Source organism: Diorhabda sublineata, chromosome X (genome assembly GCF_026230105.1).
Source record: "Diorhabda sublineata isolate icDioSubl1.1 chromosome X, icDioSubl1.1, whole genome shotgun sequence".
NCBI classification, from domain to species: Eukaryota; Metazoa; Arthropoda; class Insecta; order Coleoptera; family Chrysomelidae; genus Diorhabda; species Diorhabda sublineata.
This window is the reverse complement of record NC_079485.1, coordinates 27,547,284-27,571,119: the sequence shown is the minus strand read 5'-3', so window position 1 is coordinate 27,571,119 and position 23,836 is coordinate 27,547,284. Positions and strand designations below refer to the sequence as shown.

The following is a 23,836-nucleotide window of genomic DNA, read 5'->3' as shown; positions in this document are numbered from 1 at the left end:
CGAATTTAATGCATACAAAAAATTAATAACCATCAATTAATTTGGATTTTTTGGAACCGTTAGTGATATTCATACCGAACACACTGTTTAAACCACCACTACACTAACACACAATTACACTGTCTGACACGCGTTTCGATAACTGAAGGAATTGAGTTTACTTTAGCCTCTGAAGACGATAACTTGGTTATTGAAACGGACGGATCTAACGCGGCAGACGGGAAAACTGGATTAAGAGTGTACGGGTCTAAAACCAAACACTCTGAAAGCCTGGGCAACACACCAAGCAGAAATTCAAACAATTTGCGATTGAAAAATGTGTCCTATTCAATCTAGAAAGGAACTTTTGCAACCATCACCATCCTGTCCCATAGCCAAGCAGCCATTAGAGCTTTAAGCTCCAATATTATAAATTGAAAACTCATTTGGGATTGCCTAGAGAAATTGAAAGAAAAATAAAATTACCCCACAATGGATTCCGGGAGTCATTGGAATGAATGGCAATGAAACAGCTGGAGCAGACAAGCCCTTTATGAACTGAACTGAACTGAAAAATAGGAAAGCATTGGAAAAGAAGATAAATAGAAGCAAAACCTTGATTGGGACAACCTACAAGAGTTGTGACAGGCAAAGACTTTTATGGGAAACTATAACCAGAGAAGATCTGCTGAATGTATCAACCTAGGTAAGAACAATCCACGAATACTAACGGGAGTTCTATCGGTGCACTATCGCCTCAAAAAACCTCTGAAGATGCTAGATCTAGCAGATAATGCGGCATGCACTGTCGTTTAAATAGACTCAACTAAAAACGCTAGACTTAGCTGATAATATGGCGTGCAGATTTTGTTACACAGAGGACGAAACCTCTATCCATATTCTCTCGAAGTGTGGAACACTAAGAAACTCCAGAGCACTACACCTAGGAGCGTGTGAAATAGAAGACGGCAGCTACAGATTTACTAAAAGGAGTGGGATTAATGGATCAGCTGTAAATATTGGGTCCCCCAATATTGCAAGAAGAAAGGGGGACAGAATAGATCCTTTGGACGTACATATAGTATCAGAGTTATAAAAACTCTAGTATCTTTGATAGCTTCAAAGAAGTTATATCTACAACCCCCACAAGTTACAAACTTACAAGTTTGTTTCGGATCACAATGGCAATTCATTCTATATACAGGTGATCTGGAGTTTCTTTCTCCACCCCAGAGAATCTGCAGTCGTCAGTTTAGGCTAGACCTATTCTTATGAGGTAGTACTTCGAAGCAGAAAGGCTTGCTCTTTTTCTGATAAATGTATTGGCCTCTCCATTTCCTTCAATTCCTGTGTGACTAGAGAGACTCTTATTCTTTCTCAGTTCATCAAGTTTTCTTTGGCTATCCCATATCAACTGTGAATCTATTGAATGGAAGCTTAATGCTTCAATAACTGACTACAAGAATGATCAGACATGTTACATTTCTTATAGTTTCTTTATACTTTCCCCTCCAAGTAACTTTCAATTGCAAGTATTTTTGCCTAAAAGAGGTTTCGACACTAATAATGGAACTTGAAATATAATAGTTGAAAATTCACTTTTAAAGTATTTTGAAAGTATTTGAAAATATGTTATTGAATTCTTTCATAATTTGCAGATATACATGTATGTACCAGGTTGATTTTATTTCTTCTTCTATTCAGTTCATATTTATTAATAATAAAAGTTGAAAAAAGGTTACAAATAGAACACAATAAATGAATTAAATATTTTTTGTTTATTTCATATCCAATAGAAATATTTAAAATATTATTTTAAAGGTTGTTTGTCAATTTCTCATTATTTCAGTACAATTAATACAAATTCAGTACTATCAAATAATATTTATCCAAAAATTATTTTTTTCTTTCAGGTACTTTGTGCTAAAAATGTAATCTAATTCCAATGTGTTATAGAACTTATAATTATTATTTTTTAATATTCCTAGTAATAATTAAATTGAAATAATTTTTTCATAAGCAAAGGAAAACAAAATTTTTTACTTGTAATTATTATTGATCTTGACAGCTTTATCGGAAATATATTGAATGAATCTTATATGTAAAAAAATGTGACTATGGTACATATATTACATATCTTATTATTCATAATATTTACCATTAAAATATTGACTCATCAAAAGCAATATATTATCTAAATAAAAACAATACTGAATTCTTTTTTGCATCTTATCTATCAATTAAACTTATATCTATAATGGAACTATCAAGATATTTGATTTGAGTGAGTAAGGCAGCTAGGGGGAACAAATTTGGTCGAGTAATTTGTTATAAACAATTTAATTGTTTATGAAGCTTTAACTCTCAAACAAAGAGAGATATGGAAAAAATTTTCAAATAAACAAGATTTGTTTTAAAAATATCTACAAAAAAATTTTTTGAAAAAAATCCATATTTAAAAAGTTTTCGTCAATATAATGCATAATTATTGCAAGATTGACGTCTTTCTCACTTTAATAGTCATTACTTGGTTCCTACATGATGTACAAATATTTAAAACAGCTCATTTTAAACGTTAAAGTTTAAGCTTCAAAATAAGATGTGGTAGAACTTTTATATAGTGTCTGTTAAAACGTCACAGAAGTTTGAATGTACAAATTTTCATGAAAAAAAGAACCGTAATTTGTTTATAAGTGTTTAATGGTATATAAATTAAAAAAAAAGAAGCAACTTATAGTAGATTAAAGTGTTAATAAATACCAACATTTTGTTCACTTCTAATTATATTTTCGACTCTTAGTTGTAAAGTTATGCAGGTTTTAAACTGCGCGATCAGAGGCTAAATTGCGCGCCTGTAGTTTTTTACAGTAACTCAATTGAAGTTAATTTTTTATGGTCTCAAAAATAAATTAATATTAAAATATATTTGTCATTTCATTGCACCTCACAAATATCTATTTTTTAATTTATAAAAAAAGCTAATAATTTTAATCGTTTGTTGTATCAGAATGATTCTTGCGAGTATTATTTTAAATAATGATATATTTTAATTTACAACTTGATTTTTACGTATAATCTTTATAATATGAAATATATTAATTCTTATACTGAGTAAAATGTTGAAACATTTCCAATTGTAAATGTTAGCAATAATTTTTTGAAAGTAAAACTATATGGAATTGCCACCTACTTCAAATTCTATCAGATACCATATTTTAAAAGCTTTCTATGCTACTTATGAGCAAATTAATATTTTAAAATTACAACGTAATAAATTAAACCCAAAAGATTTTGGATTTGAGATATATGAAACTATTTTAGTTCCAAAAAAGCAGCTTCTCTGTACCCACCTGCTCAAGAATCACTATCGAATTGTTATTGCATGAAATGTAATACAAAATACTGCACTTGTAAAGATTCTAAATGCCTTTCTTATTGTAAATGTAACAAAGATAAAACGTGTAAAAATAGATTGAAAATACATATTGGTACTTGAATGTTAGTCGTAATTTTCGTTGAAACAAGTTTTAAATGAAGGTAAGGTGGAAGGAAACAATAAAATGATAAATAGATTTTAATATCAATATACTTTTGAGGCCATAAAAAATCAACTTCAATTAAGTTACTGTAAAGAACTAATCACAGGCGCGCCTCAGATCACCTACTTTTAACCCCTGGTCGTGCAGATTGAAACCTATTTATCAACACTTTAAACTATTATAAGGTCCATCTCGTTTCTCTAAATTTATATTTCCTTAAAACACTTCTAAACAAATTACGGTTCTTTTTTTTATGAAAATTTGTACATTCAAACTTCTGTAACTTTTTAACATATGATATTCAAAAGGTCTACCACATCTCCTTTTGAAGCTCAAACTTCAACGTTTAAAATGAGTTGCTCTAAATCTCTCTAGGTCACTTAGGAACCAATTAATGACCGATAAAGTGAGAAAAACGTCAATTTTTCAATAATTTTGCATTATATTGACAAAAACTTTTCAAATTCAAAATTCTGTTTTTTCATTAACAGCTAATTTTAGCATCATTTCCAAATTGGAATTAGATAACCCCAGTTTTTTAATCATGCTAAAAATGAAACCCCAACTCAGTTATGTTTCAGTGAATGTTAAACACTGAATGGTTCAAATTCTGTTCTTTTTTGTCAACAGCTAATTTTGGAAAATCATTTCAGAATTGAAATGAGAGAACTCTAGCTTTTTAATCATGTTAGAAATGAAACTACAACTCAGTTATGCTTCAATGAATTTCAAATACTGAATGGTTCAAATTCTGTTTTTTCTTTTTTAATTATCAGCTTATATTAGTTAATCATTTCTGAATTGAAATTAGAGTACACTAGCTTCTTAATCATGCTAAAAATGAACATTTACACTTTTTATTCAGAAAATCAATAGATATTTTGTCACATACTGCTTCTTAACAATTTTTATGGAATCAACTTTGTACATTTTTACATACTCCCCTCTTATTCTTTACATTGCTCTATACTCTGCTTTCTTTTCTATTTGTTTTCCAAAGTACTACTCTACTTTTCAGAATTTCTATAATTCGTTTAACCAATGCATCTTCCTTGTATTTTGACTCCTGATTTCATTTGTATAATTCTATATTTATTAGCTAACTAATAAAATAATGTTCAATTTTTTCTTCACACCCATTGTTATTTCATTTTTATCAAGCATATCACTACAAAATTCTATGTTTTACAATTATGACTATGCTGTGTGCATATGTAACTATTTAATCTTCTCTTGTTCTTATACTTTCAAAATAAGGGAAATGTTGATAATTAGCCCCTCGGAAGTGACTTTTATAAAATAAATAGCATATATACAATTTAATATTGAACCTGTTTGGATTTCAAGTTCATTATTTCAAGATAATTGTCTAATAACTACAATCTTCACAATTACTACACTTTCAGTTTAGAATTAAATACCTGTATTTGAATCTTTTATTAACTTGAATGGAATTAAGGAATTATGGATCAGTTTACTTATTATTTCATATGGTATAATGAAATATTACCTACTTTATTTTGATAATGACATGATTCTGGATCACATCTTATTATTTGGTAAACAAAATTATAACAAGAATATTCAAATTACATTGATATATCTTCATAACCATAACAGCAAAAAATTATTTCAGAGTAATCTAATTAGAAACTAACATAGATAATACTTAAATAGAATATAATGATTTGGAATCATTCTATTGTATAGGGTTGTGTTTCAACATGGGTTCTAAAGAATATATAAAATTGTGCCGAGGGCTTGAATGATTTAGCAATTTGCTAATTTCATATACTGGAATTGATATTGAGGTTAGGAAATAATATGTGAAACATATTTGAAATTTGTATAAAATTACTCACTCAGGTTTAATTTTCTTTTTCCTTCCCCTCTTTTTTGGTCCAGGAATAAGTTGGTTATTAACTGGGGGCATTGGATGCATGAGATGAGGGGGCCCTGGAGCCGCAGGAAGCATTGGAATAGGATCATCATCAATGAAACTATATGGGTCCTCCAATTTTTCACATTTAACTTCATGATTATGTGTAACACTGCTGGGATTTAACATCAAATCAGCACTAGTTTCATAACCATCATCATGGGGTTCGAGTTTCATATTTCTAAATAAAAAGGAGGTAATGATAAATTAACATGATATGAACGTTTTCACAAGTATCACTTTACAATTTGAACTTACGTACTTTTGAGGGCGTGTTTCAAATGAATTGTGAAAACATCATGCAGGCAGACTGTACAGGAGGCAGGATGGATTCAAGGCCTGAAGGGATGTATTCTGCTATGTACTCTTTTTTTAGAAATTAGGCAACACGTAAACACTGAAGGCAAACTGGTGTTGTGTAAACATAATACAGTGGTCATCAAACTGTTAACTAAACATAAAATAAAACGAAAATAGTTACAAGGCTGTTGAGAGAATATATCGAGCGTAAAATAAATCGTTATGTCTAACAGTGACAGCCAAATTAGAATAAAAAAGTTTGGAAATAATAGTATGACCAGCAATAATTTTGACTAAAATTTTGAAAAAAAATATATTAAACAAGTACTGATGGTACACAATAATCATTGATGAAGGAGTAAATAAAAATGTTTACATGCGGCGCGTGCGGGAAATAAGCCAAGCATACAGGGTCGCGGAAACTACTTACAACTTGTACTTATTCGAGAAGGTCACCGGATGGTTGTAGGAATCGTAGGACAATGGTCCAGGAACAAGGCTAGAAACACTTGAATCCTGGCCACCACTGCTTCCGCCCGATTCCATTGTCGCTCCCAATAACGTGGAGGACTCGCGAAAAAGAGTTGCCACCTGCATTAGAGGATATTAAACGAGCTCGCGCTCGTTCCAAATATTCTAACTACACACACATTATACGTTTATTTCCGCACTAACTTTGTAAAAAAGCTAACAACAACCTCACCCTTTAAAAATAGTTCTATCTCTCTGATTGGTTCAACGAACGTTTTGAAAAATCAATAGGATGTTATCGGCCTGTATTTTTGTGGAACTTTGCTCTGGAGCTCATTGTCGGTGTCTCCGCCAGCGTCGCTTACTTCGACGCTCGACGTCGCTTTTTCAACAGCGCATTCTATGAAAAATTTTTACCAACCAAAAAAAAGATAAAAGACACACTTTAAATATCTGTATACAGTTAACTTCATACTATTACTTCATCTTTTACTCGACAGATAGCATAGTATATGTTTACGTCTATTTTCGTTCGGAATATAACAACTATTCATGTAGGGAAATAAAAAGATAAAATTTATTATCCAAATCTTGTAATTTTATATATCATTTTATTACTTTCAAAAAGATACTTAATCTCATTTAATTTGATTAATTATTTTAGGTTAGTTGTGTTTAACATAGACAAAGTTGATAACAAATGGCAGTTTATAAATTTATGGATACCATAGAAATAATAATAGCTCAAGAATTTAATAGCTTTGAATGAAATGTTTCTAAATGTAATGAAATATCTTGCTTAATTGGATATAAATACGTACAAAAATAATATCTGAGTTAGGTTTATATTAAAAATATTATACGGAATTGCATTAGATTTGTGGAAACCGCTCAGCACTGGTCGTTATTAGTAGTACGAAACAACTATTTTAATAAATTGTTTGTACTTTGTTTATCGTTTTCGATTGGTGCAATGTGAACATTTGTGCATAAAAATACCTCAAGCTATAAAAAAATTTTATTTGGAATATACAATAAATTTATGAGGAATTATAAACAAGCCGAAGATATATTCCAAATGTATTAATGTTATTGTGTATTCAGGCTGTATAAATTCAACAGTTATATTTATAATAATAGAATACAACTTTGGTGTTAAAATCGACGAGCCTCTTTGTTAATTCGGGCCTTGATATGCTTCTTCAAGACACTTTTTCATCGACATCGAAACATTTTCTAATATTTGCACTAATTGGATACAACGTTTAACGCACCTGAAGTTAGAAATAAGTTTGACTTTGACATTACAAATTACAAGTTGAAGCAAAACAATTTAATCTTAAAAGTAATTTCATTTTTTCTTGGTATTAATTTTAATTTAAATAGAACATGGTGTTAAAACGGGTTTTACAATTATATGGAGAAATTTGTACACATTTGACAAATATTGGTCTTTATGATGAAATTCCTCCATGTTGTTTATTTGACAGCATTTAATTTCATTCGATTTTGTAAAAAAAACTAATGAATATCTTTAAAACAAAAAATATTTCTTACTATATCATATTTGATAGCTGTAAATCATAAACTTACGATGAAACTTTCATGGGAAATTGATATGAGACATCAATATGTGATGCGCGCCTATTTTCCAGTGATTCCTAACCTCAATCAGCCAGTGTTTTGATCATTAACTGTTTGTAAATATTTTCGCGTTATTATTATTTTATGACAATAGTGATTAAATGCAGTGGCAGTGCTATACTATATATTTGAACTGAGTTAGTCAGACAAATACGTGAAAGCAGTTTAATAACATGGAACAATTTATTTCTTCGCAGAGAAATGGAAAAGACATCGATTCCCCAACAAAAGATAAAATATTTGACCCTTCAATTGATATGCTAGTGAATGATTTTGATGATGAACGTACATTAGAAGAGGAAGAAGCTTTAGCTGCTGGAGAGTTTCAAGATCCAGATGCTGAATTGTCTAGTTTACAAAAGGTGAATGTTTCTTCTTATTGTACATACTATTATTCATATTCTACTTTAGAGTGTGAATATTCTTATTTCTTCTTTTACATGTTTAACTACCATGCAATATTAATGCTTCTTTGGCATATATTCCCTTTTGTACACATACTCTATTGTCAACCTCTCTTTTACGACACAATATTTTATTTTTATGGTGACTAGACATTTCAATAGTTTAAAAACCCTTTTATTATGGCAAATTGTATAATTAGTGCAGTTCGCTGTATCTGTTTGCACTAACTAATATAACAAATTATTTTAACTAATGGGGGATATGCTTGTAATAAGGATTTTTTGTAGGAGAGTAATATGCCCCTTGAAGAATTATTAGCTTTGTATGGTTATAGAGGTGAAAATCAGGAAAACGAAAGTCCTGTAGAGGAAAAAGAAGAGGACGAACCCAATGATTGTAGCCCTGGAACATCACGCCAAATGGATGAACAAGAGAGTCTACCTTCTCCTCCAGAGGAACCTTCAAGATTGAAAGAACTTTATGAACCTATACCTGAGAATGACCATGATGAGTCACGTTTGTTACGCTGTAAGTACATACAATATTTAATTAATCAATAAATACCCACCCAGGATGACAAAAATATAATTCTACTTTTGATTTTATTTTAGCTGTGTCTAGAGTGAGTGAAGAAGAAGAAGAGGACTATGATTATAGCCCAGATGAAGAAGATTGGCGAAAGGTTAATAAGGTTATTACAATTTTCATCATTCATTCTTGTTTGCATGTTCTTATCTAATTATTTAATATTTAAAAAACCATTTCACTGTATACATTGTGGCTTTCAGTACCTTCATGTTTAATTTTCATTTCTGTGCATAGAATTATTCAATTATCAATTTAATGCTATTGTCTTTTCCATTCATCCTTTCAATGCTATTGTCTTTTAGTATGATTAAATATACCATAACATAGCTATTAATTCATATTAATTATTTATAATTAATGTAACTTAATAATTATTTAATTATTAGGTTACATTTGTAGGATGACACCACTTCAAATTTCTATTTAATTGTTTTCACAACTATTTTCAGACTATTATGGTTGGTAGTGATTATCAAGCACAAATTCCCGAAGGTTTGTGCCATTATGATGATGCCCTTCCATATGAAAATGAAGATAAGTTAATTTGGGACCCCTCTGTACCTGGAATTGATGTAGAAGAGTTTTTGATGAAAGCGTCTGCCATAACTAAACCTCCCATACCCTTAGGTAATAAAAAACCAAAAGGTATCTTTTTTCTAATCAAAGTAATTCTTGTTTTTCAAAAATTAGTATAATTAATTATGTACATCTTACTCAAACAAATTTGGAGAGAATATATGGACTATGTTTGTTAATGAGCAAAATAATTATTGTCTTAGGTGCATTCGACTACGCACTCACGATAATCACGTTCATTACCATGGTATTTCCTGTTCCACTTAGTCCAGAGCATTGTAATCATAAACCCAAGTGGAATGGCTTATGGGGCGTTTTGAATGTTGAGATAAATATTTAATAAATGGCAAAACAGAAAAAATATAGCAAAGCTTCAAAAGGTTTTCTTATAATTTGTTAGCTATTGAATTTTTTAATCTAAAAAAAGGAGACAAGTAACCACCTTTTTAGAGTAGAAAAATCAAATATGTTATCAAATACAAAAATAGTGTGAGTTGGATAAAAATAGAATGGAACCCAAAATAAAATAACATAAAAAAACCAACATAGTGGAGTACTTAACTTATTTACATTAAAAAAAATTAAAATATCTTCTGCAGTGATAGTAAAATATTTGATTGTGCGTCACAAGAATGCTTCCAAAGTACTTATAAAGAGTATTTTAGATGCTGTGAAGGCTTAGTAGAATGCTCTATCAAAAATTTCAAATTATCAATAATTTCACTTTGCTTCCAACTTTGGATTCTTATGATGATGGTTGATATTTTAAACTGAATTCGTATTTCTCATTTTAATTTAAAAAATGCCGAAAAATGTTCAAACTTTCGACATATATTATGATTGACAATTGTATAAATTGTAAACAAATAGAGTCCATTTTGTTCATATTAATCTTTAATTAAAATATAAAAACAATTCTTGTCAGGACTACTTTGAAAATGGACTCCAATAATATTCCAAGTACTAGCAGACATAATTCACCCCCACTCCTTCCCTAAAAAGGATCTCTGCAATTTTAAACCACTTATCATCTATAGAAAAGCATATGAATGGTCAATGTATAGTGAACTTAGGAAGTTTGAAGAGACATTAGTCAGGGCTGATGCAAATCAGTATTGATTTTTTTCTACTTCAATTATCAAGATTTTTATGGTCCTATTAAAAGAAATTACTAATGATACAATAATGTGATGAATAACATCAATTACAGTTTATTAGAGACAATTAGATTAGAAAGAGCATCATCAGTGCTTGAATGCAATACTTCCAGTTTATTTCAGATTTTGTCTATATGAAAGTGATCATCGTATTCCAAGGGTTAGCATAATGCCGCATACATAAGTATTCAGATTCAGATAAATTACCTAGAAGAGATGAAAATACAAGCATTGATATAGCCAGCTTATTACCTCTTTGCTATGTAATTGATTGTCGCTTATGAGCTCTATTGAAATATAGAATGCTTTTGATCCAAATGAGACTTGGAGCATGTCCAAATGCTATCAAGCTATTAATATAGATCCTTTCATCTGTTTTTAAAGATTTTGTACATTTGTTTAATCTGTATTTATGTGATTGAAATTAGAAAACATATTAAGTGTTAATTCTTCTTCCATATAGTAATTTCTGCTAAAATTCATTGCACTTTTTTTAACATTAAAAAATCGATATTCTGGCGTTATATTGCTGGAGAGTTTATTTATTTTCAAAGTCGGTAGACATCATCTATTATCTAAGTATTCTAATTCACTGTGAAATTGTTTTTAGTGCTATAAGGACATTATTCATTACTATAAAATTGTTTTTTGTCCTTGTGCTATAAAGACCATATTTCTCACTACATATCCATTATTACATAATAAATATTTTAGGTACACAGTTGAGAGATGACGAGCAAGCTTTATATATGTTACAACAATGTGGTCACAACATCGATGAAGCATTGCGCAGGTTGAGAATGACAATACCTGCTAATTCAGCAGAGACTATGAATGAAAGTCTTTGGTCTGAAGAAGAATGTAGAAATTTTGAATCCGGTATAAGATGTTATGGAAAAAACTTCCATAAAATACAACAAGATAAGGTGAATGAGTCAAATTGTGAGAAATAAAATGTTTTCACTGTTCAAAATTTTGCATGTATTGCAGGTTGTGAAATAATTTTATGGGAAGGGCTTGGAAAATGTTTTTTCTTAAATGTATTTGTATTCAATGATGGAGTTCTTATTTGGGGCATATTAAAAACACTTGTTAATAAGCTTTGCTTTTTATTCAAATTTTCATTTAAACAAAATGGCTATCATTAATTATTTATGCTACTATAAAATATGTTTGCTCTACATCAATTCAAAATTATCTCATCTTTACACGTTTTATGGCAATTTGTTGTGTGGCGTAATTGCTTTGTAAATATGTCTTCTGAGCATAAATAATAAATGTCTCCCATAAACGTGCTTTTATCTAATTATAGCTGATTTTTCAATATATTTGCTATCTAGTATCATATAATTATGTTTTCATAGCACTAGTTTTTGTAATGTCCTCCACAACTTTTACTAAAAGTCTTTAAAAACAAGTCTAGTTTTGTGCTACCTCCATATTGAACTACAAAAGTACATTTTTAACTTTCAAATCCGTTAGGTTTCTATGGCTATTTTTATTTTATGTATGCTACATAATGAAGACTTGATAAGAAGTAAGAGAACCTGCAAGATCAAAAAATTGCATATAATGAATCTTGCTCATTTTTTGACATTGTGCAAGGTTTCATTGAGTTATAGCTGATATTAACCAAAACTATCCCTTTTCTATAGATTATTTGGTTAATAGTTGCTGCTTACTTTTTCTGACGACTTGCTGAGCTTCATCTATAAGTGCTTATGATCGAGACACAAGTTTATTGGCATTTACTATTAACTTTTTTTTTGTTTTCTTTTATTGTGACCAGGGATGTATATCTCTGCAGAAAGTAAATAGCAGAAGAGAAGGGTTAGGTTTAGTAAGTGGCAGACTTGGCAAGTACATTGTATAGTGTTGAACAACTTGGAAGATTCATCATGCAATATTTTGGCCTTGTCAGGTTATCTTGCTCCATACCAATCTGCATAGGGAGTTATTTGTTTCTAGTTAATGACAATTTCTTTTGGAGTGGTGTATTTCAATATAATACATTTATAATATTGAAAAAATTGATTTAATATGTTTTAAAATTTTGTAAATTGAGCTACACTCTAATAGTAATTGATTATTTATAACGCTAGTGTTTATAATTATTTAACTGTAATAAATTGAAGATAGAGGGTAATGGCACAAAGTTTGCACTTGAGCTCAAAGTTAATATTAAACAACTATAATTCTGTATATAACTTGTGATTGTTTGAGGTAAAAAATTCTTAAATGCTTGATTTTCTGATCACAGATAACATTTAAGTTAATTGTTGTGTTTATCTATTTTTATCTTCAATTTGTATTAATTCCTTTGTTATTAAGAATTGATTATAGGCTTTAATAAACACAGTAGCGGTACCATGAACTTGTATAACTCTAAAATTTTCTTGAAGAAGACTACCATATTAATTAATCTGTTCAAGAGGTGGACATATCGATAACTATTCACATTTGCTTGAAACTTTCTAAAAGTTCCTTAAATTAATACAGCATAAGTTATTTGTTTTTAATGGTATCGGGACTGTTTAAATCGAAACCTTGTACCAAAATCCCATAACTGTAAAACCTTTGTATTATTAACAAGCCTCTCTCCTTTACCTTGTGTCACTTTGAATTATTTTGCTTTGGGGTGGTGTAAGTGTAGTTTATCACATTAAATAACTCTAAATATGAGTCGGTATTTTAAACTAAGGTTAAATTTACCATTGGCTTTTATTAAAAAACCATAGTAAAATTAATGTTAATAATTAATATTAATTAAAAATTTTTGAGAGGTTCTGAAGTAGGGTGTAAAGAATTAATAGAAAATTAAAATACCAACAACAACAAGAGTAATAATTTCAGTTTTTTTTATATTTTGATTAAAAATAGCATGGTATAATAGGAATTAATAATTTGTTTGAGTAATTTAACAATTCAGTGCATGTTCTACTAACTCTTTTTATCAAGGAATTCTGACAAAAGCAACTTATTGAAACAATAAAAAATTGTGAGGAAATGGAATTACTTGTAGTCTCGTTTTTCTTTAAACAGTACTTTGGGCATATTGGAAAAAAATACTTCGTTAGCAATATAATATAAATCCGTGAGTATTTATGAATCACATTGTAGCATAAAAAGTTTTATTGATAAACTTTGATAAAAATTGAAAATGTTACTCAACGAATAATATAATTGCTTGTATATTGTATCATTAAACACGTAATTAATATAGTAATTTGTTGCAAGTCCTGGAATTATTGATGATAATATACACGGACTACAGTTTACACTATTACTATAATAGTACTAAGGACTCTCGTTCATCAGGACCAGATAGTTGTGAACTACAAAACTAAAGTTCAGATTAACATTCATAGAAAAACATACAGTGCCTCAATATTCGTCTGTATTCGCAATAGACAAGTTAGAAAAATTGAACAGTTTGGCACTTTTGATGAGGTCCTCAACTGAGGCATATGTTTGTATAGTTGGATTTCACAGCATTTCACTTCCAGTGGATAAAAATTCTTACGGGTTTTAAACCCAGTTCAATAATTGATTTCTGATGACAATATCTACCACTATTTAACTTCCGTCTGATATTAATGTAGTGGCAGTATAAGATATGTTTGGTATAGTCACTTAGGTAATAACAAACAAAATGCTTTTATAAATAATAATGAAATTCCATCCAAAAACATTTTGTATTGAATTTCACTTATTTTTTTTTAATAAACTGCACTTATAACACTGTATGATTTTTTTCAAATTATAACTTACAGGTGCGAACAAGGTCTGTAGGAGAGCTTGTTCAATTCTACTACCTCTGGAAAAAGTCAGAAAGACATGACATTTTCGCAAACAAAGCTAGGTTAGAAAAGAAAAAATATGCGCTTCATCCAGGACTAACTGATTTCATGGACAGGTTTCTAGAAGACCAAGATAGTCGGGATAGAAGCTCTTCTCCTAATGTGCCTTGCAGTGGTGGAAATGGGAAGGCATCACCGGATGCTTGATCTCTTTTATACAGTTATTGGTTACACAGAATGAACCAAATTATAGCTATAAAATCTGTATCCAATTCAGTACATCACTTAATAATATTATCGATTGAAAGTATATGAGTTATTTTCAATTTTACATGTTATTAGGTCTAAATTTTTTCCATTCAGTGAGTTAATGTTTCATAAAATTGATTTATTTTAAACATTGTTGTGTGTATTTATCGGACAATTTAATTTTATGATTTGTTTTATGCTTTTCATAATATTGTTATTACAAGTATTTATTAAGGGTCTCATCTAGTGATGTCGTGAGTAACGTTTTATAAAGTGCGTCTACTTGTACAAATCACGTAACTCATTAAAATGAAGACAATATAAACTTCTCATTTTGGTCATCAAAAAAACCGTCGAATATTTTTTAAATTTATTTTGCATCAAGCTATGTGGAGGTTTTCGTTCTTACATTGTATTGGCTACATGTCATGAAGGGCGAAGCTTCCTTGGATATGCCTTGCTACATTTCCATATAAAACAGTCAATTGCTAATGTCAAGATATACTCGCTTTGACTTGATTTTACTTAAGTGCTTCCGTATAATCCCATTTTCTCTTTGCCTTTCATTTTATTTTTCTTATGTAAGCCTAAACATGAATTTTAACGTTATTAGTAATGCTTTTCAACCCTTATTTGACACACTTATTGCCACATGGGATCTATTAAACCTCACGCCGAAAAAAGTTTATTATTCCTCAAGTGCTTAATATTTTCATTTAAAACATTTTTTGTAAGATATTTCAATGTATTATTTAGAGATCGAATGCATAGTAAAATTTGAATTTCAATTTTTAAGTGCTGAAAAAAATAAAGTATTCGAAAAAGTGAAAAACTTTTCACAAAAATGAGCCGCATTTTTACAATTTTTAATATTTTAAGAACAAAAGTTTCGAGGTATAGTACAAAGGTATTTATTTTGCAATATAAAGTGTGAAATAAATTTTTTACATAAAAAATGTGTATTACAAAAACACGTAACTATTAGCAACAAATAAACATAAACAAAAATACAATTCTAATCATCACCAGCACAATAAGTGCATATATATGTACGATGCAAATGGCGCATATGCCTCGCGCACGACGGCACTGCAATTTGTTTTGCAATCAGCTGACCATTTGCATAACGCGCATCTCATTGCTAATCCTTCTCCTCTGTAGGCCCAGTCTAAGGTCTGCACACAAGGTTAGGTTCTTGTGCCGATTTTCCAAGAATGGTTTAATCAAGTACCTTGCTAATTTTTGTTAACAATCTCTGCTTGTTATGTGTTCTTTAGAATTGATATTGTGTTGACAAATGGTAACCGTTGGCCACGATGTCGGGTACGCTCTCTAGCGTCTAATAGACGGGGGTCGTTTTCTTCATCTTCCTCCATTTCCATGGAACTTTCACCAGAGATGTTGTCTTTCGGAAATGAATTGTCATCTTCGGAGACATGTTCTTCCTCGTCGGAAGACGCTTGGCTAATTGGCTCGATATTGTCATCCTCAGCAAAGAGCATCTCTCGAACAGCTCGTGGTCGCAAATTATACGCCATCTAAAAAACTTCCAAATTAACTTGAAAATAAAAAACATATAGCATAGTATAAACTTCCAAAAAATTTAATATTACAAACATTTTTTTTAATTTTGAACTCAAAAATAGTTGACACCTGCTGGTACAATGGACCCCACCTCAATTTCGACACTGCTTTGAGCTAATGCTGCATACAACTGATGCCTTACAAGTAACAGGTGGTCTAACATCTGAGCTATAGGTAGAGGGCGCGGCAAATCATATTTTTAGCGGGATCATTTAAATACATAAAACTATATATAGTATGGGGTCCACTGAACCCCACGAGTCAATTGAGGGTTAAAATCATTCATTACATCTAATTTTAGATTGGCTACAGTACAAAGTTGAGAATTTTCTATTATAACGAGTAATAAGAAATATTAATTTCCGATTTATTCCCTTTATGCGAGGCAAATAATTGTGAAATTATTAATTCTTTTCATATTTCGTTGAAGTATAACATGATTAATAATTTGATGAATGGTTTTTACTTTTGAAAAATGACACCAAATTTTTACTACCCACTTGTCATCTGTTTCTTAGATTATCATTATTTAATTTAATTCCTTATGTTTAAAAATTATAATATGGACTATATTTTTATATTATTTATAAGACTACCTCATTAAAATATCAAAAAACTTACATGACTATTACTGGTATTATGTAATTAACAAATGTCATTGCAAAAACTTCCAGAGTGGTAGATTGAATGGTTATAGCATTATTCATTTTGGAAATTATTGTGGTGCTATAAGAAATCTGTTGAACTTTAACTTGAAAATTACAATTCACAATTCAATTTTGTATGGAAATACCTCCGAAACAGCTTGAAATTACTCTAATATTGCTCTATAGTTTGCAATAGTGGCTCTTCCATATAAATGTTGTTCTCTGCTTTATTTCTCAATTTTAAATATACGACATGACTGACACCACAATTTTTGTACATGTAAATGGGTTAAGTTGGAACCTTTGATGGTATTCGTACTGAACACACTATTTACATCAACACTCACGCGTGTTTCGATACCAAGTTATCGAAATACGGACCGGACAATGTAATCGTGAGTGTTGGTATTGTGGTGGTGGAACAGTGTGTTCAGAATATAAATGTGTTACTGTATTAGGCTGCAGTTACAGTGAACACGTGTTTTGATGATCTATAATTCTAACAAATTGAGAATATAGCAAATAATTTGCAATTTTGGAATGCCTCTGTTTTCATAAATATCTACCATATTTAACGAACAAATTAAAACACTTTAATTAATGAAAGGTGGAACTCATAATACTTCAAAATCTGTTAGATCGCCCAAACAAATTTTGCGAATATTTTAGAATGTTTTCGTACATGTTTAAATAGATTCCTGAAAGGATAGAAGAAATTATACTAACAAATCAAATATTGACAAACATAAGCCCCTATTATGATAGTTTTTCAATACATACCCTAAAAAGATGAAATAATTTTCCTGACAAACTTTTATTTATAAAAAAAATTTTTCTTTTTATACTTATAGTTAGTCATTAACTACATAAGAGAAAAATACAACAGACTTGAGACTCTTTTCTGTAATATGTGGTGGAAAATATTCAAGTTTGGTGTAATGAGATTTAAAGCAACTGTATTTTACTTGATAATTTTGATGATCTTTTTTGGACGTCATAGTTCAACAATTTTCTTATATTTCACAGTTCTGAACAATATTAGCATTTAGTCAGGAATGTTCTTCACCAAATATTTTCCAATTTTCTATGTTTACTTTCTAATTCAAAACAAGATTTAACTCATATAATTCATATTAGTTTTATAATTTAATATATTAATATTGGTATCTCTGGCAGAAGCGTGGCTTAAAAAAATCCCCCAGCGGCAAAAATATGATAATAATAATTGAATTAATATTTGACAATCACAGTATCACTATCACTCAAGCTTTACAAGTGATAAAATCTGTAGTAAACTGCCTTAATTTGATATTTATTGTAACATTTATATTACCTAGAAGGAAAAACTGCTGCAATGATTTTAAATATAAAGTAGAACATAAATAAATGTTTGTTATAAAAAAAGAATAGTATTTGATTACTTGAATAAAAGGAATAAATTATCAAAATATTTTGAGAAAGACTTAAAATTAGTCGAAATGTCAAAATTTATCTCTTTTAAAAATCATTAAAAAAAACTAATTTTAAAACAGAAGACACCTAAAATCAAGAAAATTTAGAAACATAAACATATCAAGAGGTCTAAGAAATAAGAAATTAAAGAAATACATAATTTGATATCGATAAATTAAATTTGAAAAACAAATAAGGAAAAAAGAAATAAAAATATTAATTAATTATGGTTTTCTTTACAAACAGGCATCGCCCAGGGGTTCGCGAACCATTGGTTGTGAATCACTCCTCTATTATAATCGGTTAGATGTTTTTCGACACTTACATAACCTATTGTGATTTACTCCAACAGTTTATTTACTATCAGTGGTTTTTATGTTAAAAAAAAATGATTTCAATGCTTGCAAATGATCACTTGTACTGATAAAAACTACATATGTAATAAATAAGTTTATTGATTGAACAATTCATAATTACCAGAAAAAATAATCGTTGAAAATACTTATGTGATTGTAAAAAATCATACTTAACAAAATGGAGTGAACAGACTCTCATACTGGGAGTTACATTTTTTCCAATTTGCAACGCTCTTATCGAAGCTATACGTATATCAATCATTTCTTTCTCACCAAATTTGTTTATTCTTTAAACAAAATGTTTATTAGAATGTGGAAAATGGAAAAACTCAAATTTTCCATCACGACAAACTTTGCTTTTACAACCAAATACACATCAACACACTTTTATTTTTTCTTGCTGGGAATTCTATAACAACAATTCTTCAATTTTTAGATACTAATTGTTAAAAATTATCACTTTAAATAATATAGAATCAAGCAATAAAATTAAAAATATAATTATTTCCACATAAATATTTGTATACTAGCAATCAACTGTTATTGGTTCGACCTACCTACTCTGGTATTAAATATCTCCACTAGATGGCGCACCTGAGTGCTAGAGATCCCAATAGATATTTAAACAGATTAAAAAATATTAATGAAATTCGATTCGATAAATTTCTTTGAAGTTTTAAAATGATGATAAAATAAATTGGAAAATCTCGTTAAAGGATTTAGTTTGTTGGATTAGTTCTTTGTAGAAAAACTTACTACTTAGAGTTACTGCTCTAGAAAATTTGGAAATATTTTAATTTTTGATTGTACTAATTGTTTCTCTTGTTGAACAGCACAAACTTAAGCAATGTACTATGTAGCTGACAATCTCGTTAAATATATAAAAAACGCGATTTAAGTAGCACATTGAACATTTTCTTCGTTCTAGTGAATCTATATTCACCTGGAACTGAAATAATTTATGAAGTTGCAGATAGGTTAAAAGTGTATATATCATATATTTACATGCAAATGACGATCATACTTTTGTATGTAATAAATAATCATTAGGTAAGGAAAAGCTTCTTCGAAATAATATCAAATATTGTTGGGCCTCACATTAGTAGAAGAAACTATAATAATGTCGTTTTCCTAAACAAAATATGAAACAGAAAATTGACAAATTTTTACAAGGGTATATTTAAGTTGATTATTGTATTATTGTATTGTATCAATGAGTTAATTATTTTTATTAGATTCAAAAATCGTTCCAGATGATTTGAAGAAAACATACCAATGATCTTGATAATTCCATCTAAATAATAAACTGTTAATTTTGAATAACTAGTAACTCTTACTGCCGCAGTAGTTAAAGTTCTATTAGTATATTTTTTAATAGGGTACTTGAATTTTTTAAAAAGTATTTATTTCTTTGTTTATTTTAAAAGGACTTGTAATAAAATAATGTCAGAAAGTAAAATATTTAATCAAAAGTGAAAAAGTAAGATCTAAATATTCAATTGAAATTCCAAAAATTTCAAATTCTCAATCACATAAGAAAACGATTCTCATTGGTTTTCAGTTGTGACATCTTAGGTTTAACGAAAACATTGAGCAGTTGTCTGCTTGATTATCATGAGGTTATCGTTGTCAGCAATGTGTGTACTGTTATAATACAGTTTTTATTTATTAGTTACGTATAAATAAAACATTTTTGTGTGAATGTGAATTGCTAAAATCTCCTCGAGATATCTATCAGCCTTCTTCCGTGAACACAGTCGCCCCTATGAATGAACACAGGGTCGGTTAGTGCTCCTATAGAAATTGTATCCGAAATCAAACAGCAACCACCTTCGTAAGCACTCCGCTCTTCAAAGCAGCAACCACCTTCGTAAGCACTCCACTCTTCAAAGCAGCAATCTGTAAATTGCTCTTTTGGTCTTCGGTAAACTTCAGTGGCTACCATGGAGGCATATTCTGGTCACATCTGAGAACAGCACAGATCCTCATTGTTCCAACATCCAATTCAGATGAACCTTTGTAAAACGCAGGCATGCTTGCCGATGAGCTGGAGTAAGTTTTGGACCAATCTCAGGTGTTTTAGGGATAAGGTTCTTTTTCTGCAATCTTCGTCTTACTGTCCACTGACTAATAGTTACTCCTCGTACCACACGGAACTGTCGTGACAATTGACGATTTCTTAATGTTGTTGACACAATAAAGCGGTCATCACAAGCAGTTGTAAATCGCCTTCTGCCTGTTCCAGGTCGCTTGTGAAATTATCCAGTCTCCACATAACATAATAATTTAAAAAAATATATAGTAAAAGTCAAAAGTTTACAGTGGCAGTCATTTGGTAAAGAAACGAAGAAAATTTGAGACGAATAATTGAGGAAACCTCTGAAAAGGCATCTGAACAGTGTTTTGAAGTGTGGTATTTTTCGATTGCAAAATCATTATAATTTGATTCGCTTGAACCAAAATTTATTTTGACATTAATTTACTTTTTAATGGTGAATTAACTAATATGTGTTGATTAAATTGAAACTAATAAGCTGAGGCAATGGCTCTAAATATCTTGAGAGTTTGATACATTAATTGGTATTTAATTATTGGAAAATACATTTTGAAATGAGTCAAAATCAATGTTCATATATTGTTTCGTCAATGAATTGTTAAATATCCAATAGAGCAAAAATTTAAGTTAATTCTTTTAATTTTATCAATAATTGAAAATAATAAGAGCAATAAAAATCAAATTGAAAATTCTTTGTCGAAATTTCAATTGCCAGTATTTAACATTTGGTATAAATGAAGTTAGTCCGTCCATTTTCTTATGAACTTTCATTTTGATTTTAGTCTACTAGTAATGCAAATATTTTTTGTAGTAGTGTCTTATCAACGTTGCCATCATTCTCGAGTAAAATTTTTTTATTTGCATCGGCAACAGTGGGCTAGTTTTTGAACACCCTAATAATTATTCAGAATTTTAATCAAGTTGTAGTTTTGTTCGCGGTAGATATCCTGAACATGTTTTGGCATGGTTCGAAATTGTGCGTTCGCAGTGTTCGTGGAGCACATATTTCTAATTCTGAACGTGTTCTGAATACGTCCAATGTATCCTCGGGCATGGGCAAGGCTCTTGTACAAATATCAAAAATAAACCTTCGGCCTGTTAATTATATACATTTTATTTTTCTAGCTAGTTTTGAATTCAAATTATAATTTTAGATGTTTATAAATCGTTCGTGGAGGAATGTATGTTCAGAACTAATCCTGAACAAAGCATGCGCATTTGACACGTTCAAAAGATATGCAGAATACCTTCAGAATGTGTTCACATTATATAGCGCGAACGAAGCTAAGTTGTAATTCTAAATTAATGTTAAATGTTTGTGAAAATTATGTGACATTTAGAAATCCAAAACATAAATTTTTAAGTCCATACAACATCATGACTGTTACCAAACATCAAAAAATTGTGATGGACTCATATATGTAATACTTCTACATGGACAGTTTCTATAAGTGATCAAACTAAGGAAGACAAAATAGCAACAATTTCTCTATCCTCGGAAGTTCCAGCTCGGTTCTGCGCATTCTCATGCATGCGCAGTATAGATAAAGTGTCTCGAACGAGAGAGAAAATGACTATTGTCGGCACCGTGACGTATGGACGTTTTTTTCCATACCCACTGACCATATAGGAGTATTACATATATATATATATATATATATATATATATATATATATATATATATTACATATATATATATATATATATATATATATATATATTACCTTATTTACATACTGGAGAATAATAACAGTTGTGTAATTCCCTAAAATTTAATACAAAAAGGATTATCCCATCATAAAATAAATTTTACATATTTAATTATAAACCTAATTTATTGTATAAAATTATTATAAGTGACCCTATATTTGACAGACATCAAAATAACATTCGACATTGTTTTTGTGTATAATATTTACCAAACACAGCGTTTTGCTTTGGAAAAGTATATTTTTATATTTGAATGTTCTATAATGTATATTGGTGTTTAAAAATAACTTATATTAAGTGTGAATGAATTAACTAAAATATTTATTTAATTTTGTGTTAACATTATTTGCAAATTAATGTCACAAAAGACTTCATACAAAGATAATGGTATAGAGGATTTTCATAGATTTTTTCCAATACGTTATATGGCACTTTCAATTTCTAATTATGAATTTAGTGTTATAGAGCTATTGAATGCAAATTGGTAAAATCTCTTTAACAACGACTTTGATATGATGTCTTCTATAATGTTATAAAAATACTATATTAGTATTGAAATTTTTGTTTATAAGCGGTTTGCAAATAATGTATTCAATATCATTTCAAATATACATTTTTATAGAATTGGAAATAGTTAGTAATTTTGCTTATCTCGAAATTAAGACAGAAATACTATTATCTATCATTTCCATTTAATTTATATTGTATGGACCGCTACTATATTAAAAAATCTGTATAGTATACAGTGTGAAATTAGTTCAAAAATAAAACCAAAGTTGTCACTATTATCATTAAAAACATATTTTAATTTATTCCAATTTACTTTGGTTGACAATTTTTATTGGGAACTGTAGACATGTCAGAATCTAAAAACAAAATAAATCGGTCGTATAACTAGAAATTGTTACCTGAATTTTATATAATTATTATTCTGTTTATGCATATTTATATAATTTATATTTAATACTAAATATATAGCAAATATACAAAACCACCAAGATAAGTATTATCAACAATTTATAAGTTTGTTTTAATATGTCCCATTATATGGGTGGTCCAGAATCATCTATATTGAGTTCTAAAGTTAATAGTATGTCCAAAAACAATGCTCCTTCTTGCAGTGGCGTAGCGTGCCTTCGCCCACAATATCGCACTTAAAGGGGCCCCGCGAGACCTCTTTAAATGCGATGACATTAAAATCGCTATTGCCAATTTGCGAAATTTTTGTAACTGGATGCACAAATGTCGGGGGGAAACAGACTTTAATGAATACACTACAAAAGCCTACGAATTCGTAAAAAATAGCAGTTGTGAGATTCCAATGACTCGTAACGAGAAAAGGCTTCACAAAAAAAGGTTTAATTATGTAGAGCTGTAGATTTT

General features: G+C 29.6%; 2 protein-coding genes across 6 annotated transcripts in view; one reads left to right on the top strand and one right to left on the bottom strand.

The window, feature by feature from the left end:
• The window catches only part of LOC130451645 (uncharacterized), a 34,575-nt gene extending 27,984 nt beyond the window's left edge, over window positions 1–6,591 (bottom strand). The window contains exons 1-2 of one of the 2 annotated variants that reach the window (XM_056790797.1): window positions 6,188–6,591; window positions 5,381–5,638 (exon numbers count right to left, since the gene is read on the bottom strand). In XM_056790797.1, the coding sequence (XP_056646775.1) occupies window positions 5,381–5,638; window positions 6,188–6,354 (425 nt within the window). In that variant the 5' untranslated portion in view covers window positions 6,355–6,591. Of the gene's footprint in view, window positions 1–5,380; window positions 5,639–5,719; window positions 5,742–6,187 lie in introns of those variants that run through there. The other variant, XM_056790799.1, reaches the window with a different exon arrangement.
• Window positions 6,592–7,498: 907 nt separating this feature from the next.
• LOC130451643 (mesoderm induction early response protein 1-like) lies at window positions 7,499–22,367 on the top strand. 4 transcript variants are annotated; one of them, XM_056790796.1, is made up of 7 exons: window positions 7,505–7,573; window positions 8,070–8,234; window positions 8,565–8,805; window positions 8,889–8,959; window positions 9,315–9,492; window positions 11,313–11,524; window positions 14,372–22,367. In XM_056790796.1, exons 2-7 carry the CDS (start codon window positions 8,130–8,132, stop codon window positions 14,603–14,605), a joined length of 1,041 nt encoding a protein of 346 aa, XP_056646774.1. In that variant the 5' UTR covers window positions 7,505–7,573; window positions 8,070–8,129; the 3' UTR covers window positions 14,606–22,367. The 4 variants fall into 4 exon arrangements, with proteins under 4 accessions (XP_056646771.1, XP_056646774.1, XP_056646773.1 ...); XM_056790795.1 differs by having other exon boundaries at window positions 7,511–7,573; window positions 8,889–8,968; XM_056790793.1 differs by having other exon boundaries at window positions 7,499–8,234; window positions 8,889–8,968.
• Window positions 22,368–23,836: the final 1,469 nt, after the last annotated feature.